The 19,739-nt window shown below is 37.1% G+C and overlaps 1 protein-coding gene across 3 annotated transcripts; it reads right to left on the reverse strand.

Annotated features, from left to right (window-relative positions):
• Positions 1-2,942: 2,942 nt before the first annotated feature.
• On the reverse strand, positions 2,943-17,756 carry LOC149017919 (serine/threonine protein phosphatase 2A 55 kDa regulatory subunit B beta isoform-like). Of its 3 annotated transcripts, none has more exons than XM_089152244.1 (15): positions 17,633-17,756; positions 17,029-17,280; positions 15,577-15,680; positions 15,393-15,488; positions 15,197-15,316; positions 14,215-14,361; positions 12,350-12,441; positions 11,097-11,215; positions 8,915-9,038; positions 8,671-8,794; positions 5,321-5,389; positions 5,151-5,242; positions 4,987-5,064; positions 4,557-4,624; positions 2,943-3,546 (listed from the first exon to the last, which is right to left on the reverse strand). In XM_089152244.1, the coding sequence occupies exons 2-15, from the start codon at positions 17,129-17,131 to the stop codon at positions 3,371-3,373; spliced, it is 1,512 nt and encodes a 503-aa protein (XP_089008370.1). In that variant the 5' UTR covers positions 17,132-17,280; positions 17,633-17,756; the 3' UTR covers positions 2,943-3,370. The 3 variants fall into 3 exon arrangements, with proteins under 3 accessions (XP_089008370.1, XP_089008371.1, XP_089008369.1); XM_089152245.1 differs by lacking the exon at positions 17,633-17,756 and adding an exon at positions 17,396-17,603 and having other exon boundaries at positions 14,218-14,361; XM_089152243.1 differs by lacking the exon at positions 17,633-17,756 and adding an exon at positions 17,396-17,602.
• Positions 17,757-19,739: the final 1,983 nt, after the last annotated feature.

The following is a 19,739-nucleotide window of genomic DNA, read 5'->3' on the forward strand; positions in this document are numbered from 1 at the left end:
TTACAAAGAATAAAATGGTGAATAAGTAATAAAAGCAGCCTTTAGAAAGTTCTGCCAAAAACATCAACTTGATTCGATTTTTAGTCAGGAAGGGTTTCTTTGCAGCCTTATGTCCTCATTTTATAGGGTTTATATCTGATGTTACCTGCTACTTTCATTGAAACTTGCAGATTTATATATTCCTTTCAGTTCTGAAACACACACAAGCTATTATTTAGATTATTTTTGGGTTTCATAAGTTCGAATATCTAGAGGATCTCTCTATTTCTCTGTTTGTTTACTAAAATTTAGATTACATCATTCTTTCTCTGATTTCACTGTAGGGTGAACATGTAACAAGATGAACAGTTGACTTCACTATTAGTCTCCCCCAGAACATATCGACCTAGTTAGTCCCAATTCTTGTCCATATCGATCTAGTTTTCTGCTATGAGAAATTTTTGACATTTTAAACTAGGATTCCTTAAAAAGGGATAGAAGAAAAGTATTTCATTTTAGGTGCTAATCTGTCCATTTGTTGTCTCCTCCAGCCCAAAAAAAAAAAAACATTTGCATTACATCTAATTTAATTTTTCAGTAATTATTCCTCTTATTTCAAGGTGGATCTTGCTCTAGATATTAGCATGATCGACCCTTCAGGTATGGCTGGTAATGAAAGGTCATACACCAATAATGTCACTACCTTGTGCATCATTTATTTCCATTGGCAGGGAGATTCTCCTGGACTTTATAATATGTGGCTGATGTTCAAAGTTTTCTTGAATAATTTTTTTTAGGGCTAACTTTTTGCCTTTTTGTTTCTCCTTTTCCTTTTAAATGACCCTTAAAATGGGAATGTTGCTACTATCAATTTAGAATGAGTTGCACCCTCTCATCTTTGCAGCTCTCTCATATTGAAATGCAAGAAAAAAAATTTTGACTACAAAATTATGACATAAAGCTTTATACGAGAATTTTACTGTGATTAGCCATATGGCTTTTGAACATTCTTTTACAATAGGCACACTTATGCAAGTGATGGAAAACTTGCCAAGGCATCTTCTTGGTCCCTAGCAAAACAGGCTAAAGAATCATCCATTGTACTGTATAGTAAGTGTTAGGATAATATATGCCTACCACAGATCAGGTAGCCGATTTGAGTATGAATTCAATGAGGCAGAGGTTTGATTTGATTTGGTGCTAACCTGCCAAGAGTATGTTCAGCGCATCAATTATGCTGCCTTTATAATGGTTGACCTAATGAACCCTGGGTCATGTTTGGTGCCTGAATGCAACCCTATCATGTCCTTTTCTTCATCTATACGCTAACCTAGGACATCTTAAACCCTAAACCCTTAATGTGGCGAGTATAAATACCCTCAATCAATGAAAACCAGACGAGAACACACCTCTAACTCTCAATCCCTACTTGTCTTAACATTCCTTAGTTTCCTAAAAACCCTAGTTCACTGGTGTTATTCACAATCTGACTCAAGCATCAAAGGTGGCTTGCTTACCAAGAAGATCAGCCAGCTCTGACTTCCCTTTGGTTTCTTACCAGACCCAGAACCAATTCAGTCTACTGGCCTGCATTCAATCCAAGCATTCCATTCAACCAGTGATCTAACAGGTGATCCAACCAGTTGGACACCTTCGGCAGCAACAGTATGACATGCATGGCAATTTATCCATATATAGTTAGAAATATTTTTGTTGATCTTCACAAAACCTCTACATGACAATTGATTATCTCACAACTGGCTGGAAAAGATTATTTTAGCTATTCAATTGAAACTTGAAAAGTTTGTTTTAGCTACACCCAATCTTTGAAACTATCACTAAAAACTGCAATGAGATCTGTTGGTTAGCTTTCTATTAGTGTTTGAATGGCAAAGTTCATTTTAGTTATTCAAGTGAAACTTGTAGAGTTAAAACAACCAACTATACGCTTTAATTGTTTTAACCTAAAAGAAACCCAAATGGATTCTTGTAGAACTACTAGCTTGCAGTGCTCCATGTCCATCACTGCTGAAGGTGAAAGTGGGAAATCATATCAGAAAGTCACAAAAATCCTCTTTTTCTGAATATCATCGACCACCCAGATGAGGCATGGTTGTAAGGGAATTATTAAGTCAGGGTCTAAACCACAGCTTTAGATCAAAGGGCTTTCGGGCTGCATGGGGTACTTGGTATCAGACTAGCAACTCTAAACCCTAGAATGAAATCTTTTTTCTTTTAGTTTTTTGTAAGAATTTTTTGCTTGGGAACATGGCCCATGCACCAGCTGAACCAGTGAGAGAACATCAACGTAAGATTCCTACATTGGAAAGAGCAGAAGACAATCATTTTATGTCATCATGCTCCTGAGTAGAAGATAAAGGGACTATGGCATCTATAAGACTCTGTAGATAAATTAAAACAAGTGTGCCTTACTAAAAATATGTGGAGTAATACATGTTCTTGATGGAGGAGATACCAGAAATGGGAAAATTTCTTTACCACTCCCATATTCCTAGCTAGCTTGTATTTGTTTTACAGAAGCTGACTGTAAGAGCAGAAAGAATCATTCCGAATTTCACGTAAATAAGAAATAGATTACACACTTTATGCCTCAAATCTATATATGATTATATGTAAAATTATTTCCCTCTAATTTAATCGATTTAGCATGATCTACTGAAAACCCAGTTGGCAGGAAGCAGAGAAAAAAAAGGCCAAACATCAATCAGAAAGAAGCCCCAAGAGGACAAGCATTTCCATCTTTCGTGGAATGGAGTGGTCATCTGGTACCATCAATGATTCGGCAGAGAGGCCATGCTCCTCACTGTTGTTTTTCCATTTATATAAATGCAGATTTCCCCCATCACTGTTGTTCTTTAACCTCATGAACTGTTTTGGTGAACCCATGAACGAGTCACTGAGATTTTACCTTTTGGGCATCAAAGAAAAGAAGCCGGGTTCAATTAAAATAAACTAGTAAAGGATGGGGCGCTACCAGCTTTGAATCTCTTCAAGGAAATGAAATGATAAATCTATATGAAATGTATGAGATTAAAGCTACAAAGAATTGATGAACTCATGTTCCAAGGCTTTCACTGACAATCAATTGTGTTGGTCCTGTAGCATAAATACAGATCTCAAGTTATCTGAGGTTGTGGTTGCCTGAAAAAGGTTTTTTACCCCCACTGTCTTTCCATGGAAGAAGCAATGGCTTGTGCTCTTTTTTCTCTTTCGCACCATCCAATTTCGCACCCCCTGTGGGGAGGGATAGTGAGAGGAAAAGAATTTTCATCCTTTCTACAAAAGAATTGAACAATGCAGGCAGTTTCCTACAATACTGCTGCTGGCATGTGCTAATAGACCTTGTGCAGCTGACAACAAACATGGCATTTCATTGCTGATTTGATGCAGCTTCAATTTGAGGAGTATCTTCTGCATGATACATATATAGGCTATTTGCAGCCGCACAGGCAATAGTATTCGATGTTGGATGCCACGCTAGGTGGAGCAACTTGCTTGAAAATTCGTATGCTAGTCCATTTGAATCCATATTAGGATTCTCAGCTCCTGCGGGAGATAAGCAGACGGAAAGAAAATAGAGTATGTCAAGAATAAGGAAGATACAATTTAGAACTGACAAATAGAACACAATTCAGGGAGGAAAAAAAGGGGCATAAAAGGATTAGTAAAATACCCTCGGTTCCAGCCATTGTTCAGAGACATTCAAGGGCTAGTTTTGGTTCTTGTTCTTTCCAACATTTCACATGACCAGTGCAGTAAAATTTAAGAACTAACAATATAACAAGCAAGCCAAAATAGCACCAAACAATTTATAGCGCCACCATTTTAAATTTTTTATATTTATTTATTATTTTTTTTTTTTGGGGGGGGGACAAAGCCATCCATTTAATTTTAGAAGGTTCCCCATGTGACAGATGGGAATTACAGCATATATGTGGTTACCCACTTATACAACAAAAGAAGTGAAAATAGGCATCTAATTTATCCCATGTGGGAATATCTAATAGATGTTTCACTTAAAAGACTGGCATATCTGTCTGATAACTGAAAGGCAACTCGCATTTGCAATTGATGAAATTCTGCACATGTAATCACCTAGGGATGAACTACTTTGTTGTGAGTTCCTCGTCGTCAATAACCCATCCCCTTGATATAAATACATACTGCTAGCAGATACTGGATCCTTGTTCTATAATGTAGTGAAGTTCGGTACATGGTTACACATAAGATATCAACAGGGAAAAACTATGCTCTCGATTATATGGGATCTCCCTAGGGAAGAAGTTTCTTCACAAGGCTTTGTTTGATGCATTCCAAAATATAGTATTTATCCATCAAAGGACAAAATGATAATAATCATCAGATAAATATCTTCCTAACCAGAGTTAGAGAACATCTGACAAAGATCCAGAGAAACTACTGTTTACTACTTTTTAGTATTCTGTTGAAGTGGGTTCACAGAACAACACCAATCAATGTCGTGTGCATGTTGCTTATGCCATTTAAAGAGACATGAATCCAAAGAAAAAACTGTCTGGAAGCAAAAACATACAAACCTCGTCTACGAGAGCGTGCTAGGTTGGCAAATGATCTTGCGGGCTTTGAAGGTGTTTGAGTCGGACATCTATAAGATCAAAACAGACATGTAACTATATTGCAGAAAGGAATGCTCATGCTTCTAAATATTAGGGGGCAGAAGGCCATGGGTAGCAGACCAATGGGCACTTCTAGATGAATACTTGCCTAACCAATTATAGGCTCATACGCATCAAAGTTCACTTGTAAAACAATTGTCAATTACTTTTTGAAATGCTAAAAAGCATACAGTTTTGAAGGTTGAATTAGTCAGCAAAGGAGTTGAGCTCAACTAATGCAGTAATGCTTCTGCTGATCACTTCAGCATCTTCCTCACAGGATGAGCCCGAAAGAGGTTTGCAGCACATTTTGAGCAAATAGCAGAACTATTACATAAGATTTTGCAAGTACCTCATGGGATTTTTGCTTGCTTCCAGTGTAGTTGGCCCATTACTGCCAGGTCCACAGCCAAAAATGCGGAAAAGGTTGCTGCAGAGATGAATAATTTTCTTTATGAAAGTTGACAATCAGATGATAAACTACAATTCCAAATAGAATTCTGATAGAAACCAAACCTATAGGAACCAGTGGCAACATGGAGCCCGTCTCCGCTTAAACAGCACTCAAATTTATCAAAGATGGAGTCATTTTCATATAGGTCATAAAGCTGCACAAGAGGGCCCTTTCAACTATGATTAGTCAAAGTCCAATCAGGTTCAAAATACCAAAAGCAGACAGGACATACCTTGGGTCTTAGATACTCATGGACGTTGAAGGTTGCAAGAGGGCCAGATTCCATGTTTAAATCCCACAGCTGCCATGACAACCAAAAGCTATGATAGTGCAAAATATGAAGGAAATTAAAGTGCACTCATCTAACCCTTAAGGGAGTTCAGTCATATCACAATACAGAGAATATTTTCATTAGATTGTACAATTTACCACAACAAAGCCTCCCCCAACCAAATGTGCTGCCTACATCAATCCTATTATGACATTCACATCTATTAAGAATAATATTTGTTACCAAGGCCATCAATATGTTATTTACCGGTTCTTTACAAGTATTTACCAGCTAAAACCTTTACTTATTTTTTGGAGTACTCTTAATTTGGAAAACTGTACTCACTAGATAAATGAGGTAATTCCAAACCATTACCAACCTAGCAAATGTTCAACATGGATCAAAATTCATTTTTAATAATAGAAAATCCTAGTCTTCCACAAAAATACAGGAGAAAAAACCCCCAAAATGAAACCCTTTTGCATCCCCCACCCCCACGCCCCCCACACAAAAAAAAATAAAAAATAATAAAAAAAAAAAAAATCTCATCTTCCTCTTTCTGTTGGGCTAAAACTAATCACATTTAGGCAAACTAACCAGTCACCATCCAACTTGCCACATGAAAGACTCCTTGGTCATTTATATCTTTCTCCTGCTAAAGAATACCAGCTGATGGGTTATTCCATTTCTGTTAGACATTTATTATGCATTTTACCCCCAGCAACAACAAACTTAGCCTTGTCTACCCCCTTACAAAGATTGGCCTCAAAGATCCAAAATAGAATAGGAAAATGACTTCTCAAAATAAGAATAAAAAATAGTAGGAAAACTGAGGTCTAACTACAAAGGGGGGAATGAAGAGATGGGGAAAGGAAAAATGGGAAATTACAACTGGAATGACTAATGAAAGATAAGAAAAGGAAGGGGGGGGGGGGACTGTGGAACGAATATACAAGACGATGAGGCTTAGCCCAGTGAGTGAAAACAAACCTGCTTGTCTCAAACCATGAGGGAATGCATCAGGATATAGTGAGTGCAATCTTAGAGGCCGATGAGAAAATTTATTTTCATAAGTTAAAGATGATGATTTTAACATGCATAATCAAATCCTAAATAAGGTTGGAGGACCAACTACAACGAATGGACCTGGATCCAATTGTGATTTGACCTCACTAGAGGCGAGGGCTACTAACCAAGATCTGCAACAGAATCAGTTCAAATTAGGGTGAAAATTGGAGTTTTTTGAGATTTTTGATTAGGGATACAGGATGCAATGGAATGACCTCAATGGGGTTCTGTGGTTTTGGTCCTGGTTGAAGCTATTGGGGTTGTGACAGGAGGGGGTGGGGTTCAGGGTTTGGGGAATCCAGTTTGAATTCCAATGAATTTACTACAAGATCACAAAGAGGAGATAAAAACAGGTTTCCGTTATTTAAGAAGTTGAGAGGGGCTAACTGGGGTGAAATTCTTGAGATGTGGAAGGTGACATTTACTATTAGTGGCACCATAACTCCAGTTGACTCTAGCTAGGCAGGTGTACATGCGGTCATAGGAGTTTGTAGGATTGGGCGATTGAGAATAGCAAGCCCCAGGTGATGCTCTTCTCGCTGCTCCTGCGACTGAGACTGCCATGGATGCTCTTTCGCCAATTACTACTGTCCTTATCGCATAGAAGTAAGAAGACCAAAAGTCAACTACAAAGGCTACGGTTTAGCATAAACCTGAAAGAGATGGATTTTTACTCCATTATTTATGGGAAAGCAAGAATAGAATGTGGACTTTTTGTTTTCGGGGGGAGGGGGGTTGGAAATATTTAGTACTTGAAACTTTAGGGTCTCAAGAACTCTCTGGTTTTAGGTTTTAGGTTTTAGGGTTTAGGCTGAGGGGAATGGACCGAAGGGCGGGGGGTTGGATCAAAGGTCAGTGGCGGGGGGAGGGGTTGGGGTTGTGTGTTGGAAGTTTTGTGCAATTCTGATGGAGGGATTGGGAGAAACAGGGAATTTGGGTACTTGATGGGGCTATTAGGGTTCAGGAAAAAGGAAAGAAGGGATAGGGGAAGAGCTGAAGGTGCAACTAACCTGCTGTAAATGGTTCAATGGAGAACTTTGATTGCTGTAGGTGAAGGCTGAATCAGCCACAATAAGAACCTTCAACTTTAAACACCAATATCTTCAACCGACTTGGACTTGAAACACCAAGGATCCTTGTATTTGGACCTTAAACCCAAGAGTCTCCATCCAACCTGGTCTTGAATCACCAGATCTGATAACTTAAAAAGAAGAAAACACATAAGCTGCCACAGAGAAATAGTATATAATATGGCTGTATTTATTCCTCCTATCGATTAGGATACTCGTAGGGTCCAGTTGTCAGCATTACAAATCTTGCAAGTCCTATCATTAAAAGGGCCTGTCGAGAGTGCAAGGAATAAAATGGGAAATAAATTATATGGCAACTCAGCTACATGAAATGGAATTCAGGCCCGTGTGGTGAGCAGAACCAATCAGCAGATATTATGCTGATGTAGAAGTGAATAATGGGCAGCTAATGTGGAAAACCTGAGGAGATGCCCGGAGAGTTCTAGACCTGAATCCCCAAAGGATGCTGACTTACAAGTACTTTACAGGGTGTTACTGGGTGTTTTTTACCTCAATGGAATACTGGTCAGGAAGGAATGCCCTCCCTTGTGTGGAGCACCCTTCCTCCGTCTATTTGGGGGGTTACTTCACTAATAAAAAGCTTACTTATCAGAAAATAAATAAATAAAATTGGACCAAAAGTTACATTAGATAATTAATTGACCAAACAGACTTACAGCTGAACTAGGCTTAAAAGCAGGAGGGGAAAAAGTATGGCATATTTTGTAATCAATTCATGTACCCCTGTTTTAGGCCCACTAAGTTGGCCGAGTACAACGACTCATGGACTGCAAATTGTCTGTCACAATTGCCTAGGCAGGGATCAGTCCAAATTAACCTTATTTAATCAGTGTGCAATTTCGAACCCTGCTAAGCTTTTAACTTGTTTCGTATAAACCTGATATTGTGCTAATGAGTCAGCATGCTGACAGTGATTAAATCAACCCCTCAACAACAAGCACATTCCCCCTGTTTTAGACCAATCTAAAATAATATAGTCTAACACCACTAAACAGAGTTTTCTGATGCTCACCCAAAAGTACATCATAAGCCTTGGACCTTAGGACACCAGAACATGGTAATTCATTCTTCAAAAGAATTCTCAGATATAGAAAGAAAGAAAAGAAAAACTTCAGATTATTTTCCATTACAAATATAATGAGAGAGTAAAACCTTCAGGGTCATGTAATCACGGCTCAATAAGTGTCTTCCATTTTTTCCAAACTTAATGTCTGATATTGAGGCAACAATGTCCATAAAAGTGGAGGGTGAACCAGTTGAGTCCCGCTCCTCAAATCTGAAAAGGTAATTAGGAATTATGAACTTCCCTTCAAAGTAAACATCTTACAAGACCAGCTAACTGAAAAAAAGATACCACAATTAGGTCTGAACAATTAATGTTCTGACATAGCCTTACAGTTTGGCATGTGTGTCACATAAAGCTGATTGTCTCATGTCAAGAAGCCGTATTGTGCCCTTTGAGCTGCTGTAAGCTAATGTATTGCATTGGGAAGGATGGAACTCAGCACATGTTATAACCTCTACAAACAAATAGATAATATAGTTTATATTATAAACAATTTCAAAAGCAATTTCAAAATTTATTGCAGATAAGTGAGCAGATCAAATAAAATCATCATTCAAATTGTACAAGGTCAAAATATTAACTTGTTCAGTTTCTTGTACATTCAGCTACCTGAAGAGGAGTTATGAAAGAAGATATGGATACTCTGATTAACACAATAATGGGTTTAAATAAGGTTGAATGGCAAAACAGGATTCATGTAGCTAACTATCCTTAGTTGGGAGGAGTTAGGTTGATCTGAGTACAGATGTTGTCAGCTAGACTTAACACTGCTTGGACATTTCTAATTGGATGATAGGATTCAAACATTATGCTTGAAATATTAGATATTTGATTTGGATGGTGGTTGTCCAATTAGTATTTTAAATCTATTGCTGCACAATCCTGTTCGTCCCTTTAGCCGGTTGAACATGCGAGAATGAGCTCAACCGTGGAGGTCGAGTTTTCACCTCCGACGATCTAGTTAGGGATCCGACTAAGGAAGACAAGAAAGTAATGAACAATAAGAATTCGAATAGTGATAGTTCTATTCAGAGTACCTTTCTCTTGTGATGTCATACCTTTTTATAGCTTTTTTAGGTCAGAGTTTTACTGGAACTCAACCTTAGTAAGTCGGTTATGCGAATCCTAGTGATTAAGTATCACTCGAATACGAATAGTTGAATTCTACTGGAATACGATTCTTCTTGGAATATGACTCCTTATTCTGCTGACCTTACAGTTTGAATCTTAGTCATTCTGCCAACCTCCTTAAGGTCGGTTATACCCTGGTCGGCATCTTGGTCTGACCTGGTCAGGTTCGTACCGAACTGGTTCGGTTTACGCCGAGCTGGTTTGGTTTGTACCGAGCTGGTTTGCTTGATATATTTTTCCCTTATCAAAATCATTTTTACAACTTGAAATAAAACAGGCAATCATAAAATAAAAAATTTGTATTTTAAGGATCAAAGTTTTTCTATTGTATTATTCATGATTTAAAATCCTACAAACAGTCATCACACAAATTCAAGGTCTAAAAACATCAAAATATAATGCTTGAGTTGTATCATTATGTTTGAAACATTTTCCACTGTAACCAAATTTTATTGCTGTATTTGTCCCGATTTTAAAATCCTAAAGTGAATGGTCACAATGCAAATCTGATGTCTAAAGTTACCAAAATATAATGGTTGAGTGATATCCCATAGCATTGTCTTTTACACATTTATAGCAGTGTCTTGGATCTGGTTATAACATTGTGTGTGTCATGATTTAGAAATCTAATTGAACAATCACAATCTAAATCAAACATTTAAAAATATTACATCACATATTTTCCAAATATCAAATACTATCCTTTGGTGTGATCTTAAATTTGATTGTACCATAATTGCATCATAAAATGTTATATGAAAGGCCATGATCCAAGACAAAGGTTTAAAATAATAAATGTGAAAGAGTGATGTTGAACTACTTCTTTCGAATTGGAATCTTTTTGCAACTTTGGAGTATTTTGGTCAGGTCCTAATCATATGATAACTCCTTAAAAATGTTTTTGCATGGGTACCCTAAAGCCAAAACATAGTTTTCAAAACATTTAACTTTTAAAACCTAATTTCCTCAAATGTTGCTCAGGTGTATTTAAATGTCTGTATAATTTTGAAATATTTTACTATATTTTGCATGTCCATATGTCCATCTCCGACACCCCCCGGTCCCCGTCCAGCCGATCATGCTCCTATTGATGCATGCCACTACCTTGCAGAAATGGTGCAGCATGCCCAATGCTCTATTCATACATATTCATGGCTTCTAAACCCAGAGGATTGTGCAAAATTACCAACCACCCCCTTCTGGAATAAAAAATCCCATCCATTTTGAAAACCCAACATGTGCTTTCATTGACCCTTGTTGGTGCAAAGATTAAATGACCAAGCAGTGACCACTTCCCTATACACACAAACTGTCCAAGCTGAAAGGGAAAATAGCAGCTCAAGATCATAGTGAAACTAGAGCAATATTAAGCAGCACATACCAGTGAGATCCTCCATGTTCGCAGGCTTCACATCAACGATATTGAAACTTTGGTTAGTTATCTCTAGGTTCCACAAATTTATCCGCAAATCATCTGCTGATATAAATGTCTCCCCATCACTGAGAATAGTATATTTCAAGAGAAGGAAAAAGAAAAGGCGAGTGAATAACCAAACCAAAGGTTCGCATATAATCTGCAGATATAAATGACTCAATCACTGTAAATAGTTTATTTCAAGTTAAGAAAATGCAAAGGGAACTGCATACACAAACTAAAACAAATATGCTTAAGCATGATAACAGATGTGAACCATCGCATTACAATCCCCTCTGAGGATTACAAATGATGAAGTACCGCTTTCTAAATTTGAACGGGTTCCTACTACCTATAATCAACTGGGTCAAAATGGAGCAGTCAAAGAGAAAGAGGCAATAGCACAAAGGGCAAAGCAGATGGAGCCACAAGGCTCTTCAAAACACAACAAAAGGGGCAACAAGCCTAGCAACCACCTACGAGCACAACAGAAAACAAACTAGACATGCTAGACCGCACTATTTTGGATTTCTTTTTCTTCGTCTTGTTTCTTTGCAACGTAAAATTTACAATAAAGTCTTCACCGATTTGGTCCTGTCCGTTATTGGCACAATTGCTCCTTCTACAAGCTTCACGATCGGGGACCAACAAGGACATGGGATGGGGTCCTCAATTGGGTGTGTGAGGAGGGGGGATAGAGGAACAGAGGAGGGGGGGGGGGAAGGATCTCGGGATAGAGGGAGAGGGGTGGCCAGAAGGGTTGGTATAGAAGGAGGGAGGAGAAGTGGAGCCATAGGGGAGGAGGGAGAGCTGCGAACTGGCCTGGTGAGGAAGGCTGGAGAGGGGAGTGAGGGGAGGGTCAAGAGGAGGGGTGGGCCCAGGTGGCTGCATAGTTCCTCAACCAGAACAATAAATACCTGAATATAATAACCTACTACTAAAATATATACAACAGCACCAATCCATAACAAATTCCAGGCACATCTATACGATGGCACTGATTTGCATAAAAGAATACCAAATAATATTGTTTCCAACAGAAGGCATTAATATCAACAGCATTCAGCCATTGATTTGCATATTAAAAAAGTTATTAATATTCTTCCCCAAAAAAAAGGCATCAATATTGTGTCAAACCACTAAGATAAAAAGAGTGGAAGGAGGGGGATTCATCACTGAAATTTTACATGGAACATATATTTCATGAGTCTTAATCGCACCTGTTATTTGAAATGGAATTAATGTGGTAGTCATGAGCATGAGCATATATTCTTCGACATCTAGGAACAAGGTTTGTCTTATGGCCATGAATCTGCATAGAGAAAAGCAATTCAAAATTCCATTCAAGTTTTGAGCTCCTCTTACATCATTGGGCATATCCAAGGAACTGCACAATTAATGTTCTCATTCCTCCCACCACCCCCGAAGAAAAAAAAGGAAAGAAAAACAAGGTGATAGACAGGTCATTTTGCAGAAGTTCAGTCTTCAAACTAAGTTAAACAACCGAAGGCAGAACATGGATCAGATGCAGGAAATGAAGACCAACAAACAGTTCAAGATTCAAATAAATTCATGGGGAAATAACACAAAAAAACATGTTGAAGCCACAAGAACTATAACTGTTTATGATGCCCTAGACAAATGACAAAATATAAAACCTACAATAGTCCAGGAATATACATCATATGGAAAATTTACTTCTCACACTGAGTCATACAAATTCAAAATGTTTAGGCTAAAGGAAAGATTGCCCAAAATGCGAATATATCTTGCAGAAATCTAGATCTACTTGACAGACTTCAGGTACCAACAATTTTTCTAGTGAAAATCAAGTACATTAACAAGGTAGACACAATAGAGAGCATAATCATGCAATAGATGATATTACAAATGATTCAGAATAACAAAAAGAAAAACTATCCGATTAACTTATGACCTCTGAACCACATTAACTTCTGCAGACTCGTCTCTCCATCACCTATCAAGTTTTCTGGTGTTTGATCCCTATGAAGAATCAAGTGCTGGTTTAGAGGAATCAGTTCATTTACAAATGTCATAGGCAAAAGAGTTACATGACAAGGGTTAGACGCTGAGAAGTGAACTGCACAGTTTGCAGCCCTCGAAATGCTAACATGTTTCATTTTTATAAACTTTTTTTTTCCCTTTTGAAGGAGCAGATCAATTTACAAATTGTTTGGGGGATGTGATCCATATAAGTGGCCATGTTCTACGTTCAGGGCCAATTATATGATCTATGAGTGGGACTGTGGGTACTCTGCTCTTTCAGCCTGTTGCTGGAAGTGACGAGGTGTTGGGAGTGCTGTACTAGGGCATCCTGAAACGGCCATGTTTGGCTTTGCACTATTATTCTCTGGTTTTGGAGGGGAAGACACAAAGTTATGAAACTATTTTTGTGTTCCATTTGTTTTTTCCTTCTAGGTTCTCCTCTCAAAATCAGGAGGATGTTGTATAAAAGGAAAAAAATTCTCTAACTTCTTATAGCCCCCCCCCCCCCCCCCCCCCAAAAAAAAAAAAAAAGGGCAAGAAAGGAACTTTATAGATGCAAATCATTCAGAACCTGAAACAAAATTTATGCTCCATTCTGGAAGAAAAAGAATTCAATGTTCATACCAAATTTAGAGAAAAAGAAAGGCAAAGGTTTACCAGGAAGGACACTGATGACTAAACTCTGAAAGGTAGAAGAATACAGAATCCAATAGGTCATGGGAATATCATTAAAAATAAGTACTACCAGAAAATATGGTTTGTCTCTAATGTATGTTTCTCATCTCATCTGACAACTTATATAAAAAAAGTCTTTGATGAACTCTAAGTCTGCAAGAATCTAGCAAACCACTGAAGTATGCAATGACTTATATTTGTTTTCAGGATACATCAGTTATGTAACTTTGAATTAAATCCATTTCTTGATTGTATTGATGCTATACTCGTAGGGTGGTGTTATCCACCATGTTCCTCTTTCAAGTTGGAGTATTTTAGTCTTTACATGAAACTTGTAATCTGGTCAAAACAATAGAAATGGGGGAAATTCCCAAATCAGTAGGCCAGAGTTGAACACAACTACCACTGGTAAATGAAGAGACGGGAATCCTCCAGGAGGGAATACAAAGTCAGCTTCTGCTCCAATCGGGCCAGAAAGCTTTCCATTTCTTGCTGATGCTGAAGAATCTAAATTCATGTCACATATCTTCTTTACTTTCTTTTCTTGGACCTGTCAAACAATTCACACAGCGGTAGGTAACATATCCACAGTATTCACATAGTTATGTATGGGAGGTATTCTATAGATTCTAATACTTAAAATAGCTATCCAGAAAACTGTCATTCATTATGTGAGAGTAACAAACTGACCAAGCACACAAATTTATTTCAAATAAAAACCACCAAAACATCATCAACTATCACAATTGCAGCATCTTATGTATCTTTTTCAGTTATGGGTATTTTCTTACCATGACAACCCGTGCCTTGTTGGTCTTCTTTGAGTAATCAACAGTGCAGTTATTGCTTTTTGTTTCACATACCCAAGCCATCACAGTCAACTTCCCCTCATCCTGCCACCTATTTGTACTAACCCAGATTCACATGCGCACATTTTTTTCTTCTTTCAGTCCCATTCTTAGTTCATTAAAATGTGCCTAAATCAGGCAGCAAAATGAGGATATTTCAAACCCAAACATCCAATAGACGACTACATGTAGAAGACCAAGCCCCAGGATCAACATGGTAACTCAGGACAAACTTACTAAATCCATGTATGTAATAAAATATTTCTGGTCTTATTAGATACTGTTGTCTGATTGTCAGGGATGAAAAAAAAAGAAGCTAGGTCTAGCCTTGAAGAGTTAATTTCAATGATATCAGGATTTTATACAAGTTAAGAGTTGAAACGTGTTATTTACAGAAACATAATAATTCAAATTTAGATACCCCAGAATGCCCTCACCCCAAAAGAAAGAAAATAAAAAGAGATGCTCTTTAGTGAAATTCCATAATCCCATTACAACTGACTACTTTGAGAATATACATATGGAGAGCACACTCACCTTCCAATACTTTACTGTTTTATCATTGGTTGATAGAAGGAAAAGTGCACCATTGGCTGTGTGACACCATCGAACTTTATTAATTTTCTCCTCTATTTCCAAGCTCTTGAGGTAGTCAAACTACAAAAATGTGATTTTTATTTCAGTACATGGCTACATGCAACAATGTTGCTCTCACCGCTTTCAATGGCAATACCTCTGCTTCATGACTCATGAATTCTGTCTGGTAGCGAAATTCAGGATGCGTAGAAGCAGGGTAATCTATTTTCTCCCGATCCTTTCGCAAGCTATGCTGCATATAGCAAACTTTTAGCAATTAGCCTTTCCATTAACTACGGTAACAATGGGGATTAAAATGTCAGAGAAAAGGACATGCTTACATCTTTCCCATCTATCCTTTCAAATAGCACAACCCTTCCTCCACGGTCACCAGTTGCAAGATGCTCACCACTTTTGTCAAATTCAATGGCAGAGATAATGTCAACTGCAAATTGAATAGAAAGTCAAAGAAATAACTGTAGTGATCAATGTGGCCTGAAGTCTCATACAGCATTAGTAACCCCAGAGACAAGAAAGCAGTGAGGCATAACTAATCTGAATTTAACATTTTCCTAACTTGAAGTTTAAACCAAAGTAGGCTGTCATTCGGTTGATGAAAATTTGAATAACACAACATGTTATGTAAACAGTTCCTGGTGACTTTGTACTTTACCGTAAGTTAATAGACGACCTAAATAGAATGTAAAATACTTCCTATTTTCAGCAGGAGAGAAAATACTATGCTGTAGTGAAACCTCCACTTCCCATACACATATTTTATGGTCACCGGGTGTAACAAAAACTAGTAAAAAAGAGCTGGTGACGAGAAGTACCATGCACCGAAATTGGACATTTCAAAAAGAAAACTTCTCACCCCAAAAAAATGTTTTGATTGTGTGCCAGTGAACTAAAAACAGATGAGCTCCAATAGAGGATGGCAGAATAGGATTTCTGTTACACTTGGTAGTTGATAAGAAACCGCTAATCCAGTACAAAATTATACAAAAAACCCAGTTATTAACAAAGATAAACTGGTTTTAATGGTGTCAGTCACCCCCACAGCATATTGCTGTCCCTCAGCCGGCTGACCAAAAACCACTCATATACATTTGATACCCTCTCCTCTCAATTCCGCCCATTTATAATCCCTAACCACACTAACCCTCTCTCTCTCTCTTCTCCACATGGCATGATCCCCTAACAGCAGCTGAGGCTGAAAGTTAGCTAACCCTATCCTTCATAGTGTCAAAATTTAACAAAGCTTAGACAGAGAGGAAAATCCAAAGTAGCTTCCATGATCAGAGCAGCTTCCCAGATTTTTGTATTCCAGAGCTAATGCATATGGCTAAAATTCAGAAATGACTGGAGCATCTAGAGATTCAAGCAAATGATACGGATTATAAAAGTAGAGTTGCTAATAAGCTCGCCTGAAATTTAAAATAACAATTGCAACGAAACCTAGCAATCCCAGATGATCACAAACCAGTTTGAAATTTGTTAGTGAAAGAAACAAGGAACGATTGAATGAGAAATTTACTAATTAGCAAGCCATGCAAGGCCAATACGAGAAGGGATATCGGAAATTTGAAACTAAATGAAACTCCCAATCCAGAGATAACTCAAGCACAGAGGGAAAACAAAAGAACCCAAGAGTAGAGATTAACCAAATGAAAAAAGATGCAATACTTAAATTTCCAAACAGCGAAAACCCATCTTTTGAACATCAGAGTTCAGCTAATATACAGCACCAACAAGCCAAATCACATAGGAACAAGATAAATGCCTATACCCACCTTCCTGAACTTCCTCCCCTGCCGCTCTTTCTCCAAAAACCTGAGAGAACTTCCACTCTAAAGTAGATGAAACCCCTTTTTCTTCATTCTCGACGCTAATCATCTTCGACTGATAAATTTTCAATCAATAACCTTTCAATACTACCCACATCACTGATCAGGCTGCCGATTCCAAGCAAGCTTCTATGCCTCTACACTCACCACATTCATTACAAATGCAACCAAACACCAGCGTGACTAACCCAAATCTCTCTGTAGGAAAAAGAAAAGAAAAAAAAAACCCATTAATTCTCGCAGAACAGAGAGAATGAGATCATGGGAAAAGAAAGAACGATGATGATTAAGAGGTAGACGAAGATATGGTAACCTCTGTTACGTAAATGAGTATCTCCTTGAGTTATCCTCTCACTCTCATCATTTGCCAAATGGATTAAAATCTCTAACTACCATTAAAAGTATAATAAATATTGCCAAATTTCTCACTTCTACTAAAGATTAAATCTGAATGAAATTAAAATTTAATTGCGGCCGTCATTTTCAGCAATACCTATAAATCACCTAAATACAAACAGAGAAAGGAAGGGGCTAAATTAGCTTTGTTTACCCAGTAAATAGATAGATCTTGGTTGAATAGAAAAATTCCAAAAATATAGGAATCTATATTTTCTTGTTTCACTTTTCTCATTCCAAATTGGATTTACTTTTTGAATTGAATGTGTCATAGAAAATTTCCACTTTATGAGGGAGGAAGAGGAAGATCCAAACTCATTGAGTCTTACAATTTCTAACATTTCCCAGTTACACAAATATTCATTTCAAAATTTTATATTTAATAAAGCTTTTAATAAAATCAGACTCGATGATGATTTTGACCTACTTCGACTAGCCCATCACTGTGTTGAATTTGCACTCAGAAAATTTTCAGGGTCTCATAAATAAAGAAAATTTCAAACCAATCGAAAACAATAATTGAAAGCAAAATCACATTCTTTTTATCTTTTATTGATCATTTTATGACCTTTTTATTGTTTACATAAAAGATCCTTAGTGGCCACGCAAAATGATGCTATCTCTTAAAACAAAAAAATAAATTCATCTATATTGATACCTAAATATATTTTCTGGCACTTGAGCTTGTTAAAGCCACACCATTTGATGGTTATTTTGTACTATTTTAATTATTAGTTCATTTGTTTGTGAGTTGCTTTAGTGTTTTATACTTTTTAACTTTTTCGGGAATTAGGTACTTTATTTCATATAAACTTGTAGAATAAGAAATTTTGCATGAATTTTCAATAAATGAATCACTTTTTTGGCCTACTAAAAAGCTGTGCATCTTGTTAACAAGTGGGGTCCATGTTGCCTTTCTTTTGGTCACTTTATAAGGTAAGATGTGTCTTCCATTTTTTTTTTATTTTTTATTTTTGAAAGTTAGATATCTTTGAGTTCCAATTAACACGTGGAGTTAAAACTGAATTTTGTTAGTTGTGAGCTATTTTATAAAATGTGTAAATTGTGTTTTATAGAATGTATAACTTTTTAGAAAACCAGTCTATACGGTTACATGAGATAGAGTTTGACGGATTCACATCCTTTACAATTCTCACTTCAAGCAATTTCCTATAATTTATATCTAGGATTGAACAATTAATTAGTCAATGGTTAGAATTAGAATCCAATTAGAAACTGAATGTAATAAATCCCTAAAATTTTAAACTGAATTGCCGCTGGACGTTGGCTGGTAATGCGTGAACTGTGATAGCTCTGTGAGAGAAGGATTGGGCGGTTATGGTTGTTTGGGGCGGAATTACAATGGTGCTGTCATCTTTGCTATTGTCGATGTTATCCATTAAGACTGAATATTAGGTTATGGAGTTGATTGCATAAAGGCAGGTTTAGAGCGTGCTTTACAGAGTGGTACTCAAAGACTTCAAATCCGCTCTGATTCTCATGAGGCCACTCTTATGATCTTGGGTTCCCATAGAGTTTTCTGGTATGTTGATTATTTGGTTGATAACATTCGCACACTTCAACGGAGGTGTAGGGATTGCCTCATTTTACACCATGTCCGTGAGTTGTACCATAGAGCAAACTTATTGGCAAGGTTTCTCCAAGCTCCTGATGAGATACAATTTGACCCGGGAGGGATACTTCCTGGTTTGGATACTATTGTCAGTAATGATGTTGTTGAAAAACCATACTATAGATTGTAATCCTCTTATTTAGCTACTCTTTTAATACAAGGTCTTTATTCCCTAAAATTTCTCACAATTCTAACTTTAAATTTTGTTTTTGAAATTTTGAATTTGCTAATCCATACAACTCGTTGAGCCTTATCTTGATTATTTGAAATTTGAATCGGCTGATCCTTATTCTGTGTTTACCCCAAAAAAAAAATGTAAGGTGAAACTTTTTTTTCTTAGATGACACATTTTTTCTCCACTTAATATGATGCATTATTTGGGTTCATGAAAAATATATAAAAAATGTGTATTTTTTTAAGAAATGGGGCTGGTATGTTCTCTTTTTTAGTCACTTTATATGGTTAAGATTTTTTTTTGTTCGATTGAAGAGATAATTCAACAATAGTGAGACTATCATTGAATCAAAACCAAACCTTTAATATCTATATAGTTCATGCACAAAGCATGGAACTTAGAAATTTCAGTAAATTAAAAGAAGGAAAAAACCCTAAAGTTTAACCCTAACCC

This window comes from Hakea prostrata, chromosome 4 (genome assembly GCF_041222555.1).
Source record: "Hakea prostrata isolate BN-2017 chromosome 4, UWA_Hpros_2, whole genome shotgun sequence".
Taxonomy (NCBI): domain Eukaryota; kingdom Viridiplantae; phylum Streptophyta; class Magnoliopsida; order Proteales; family Proteaceae; genus Hakea; species Hakea prostrata.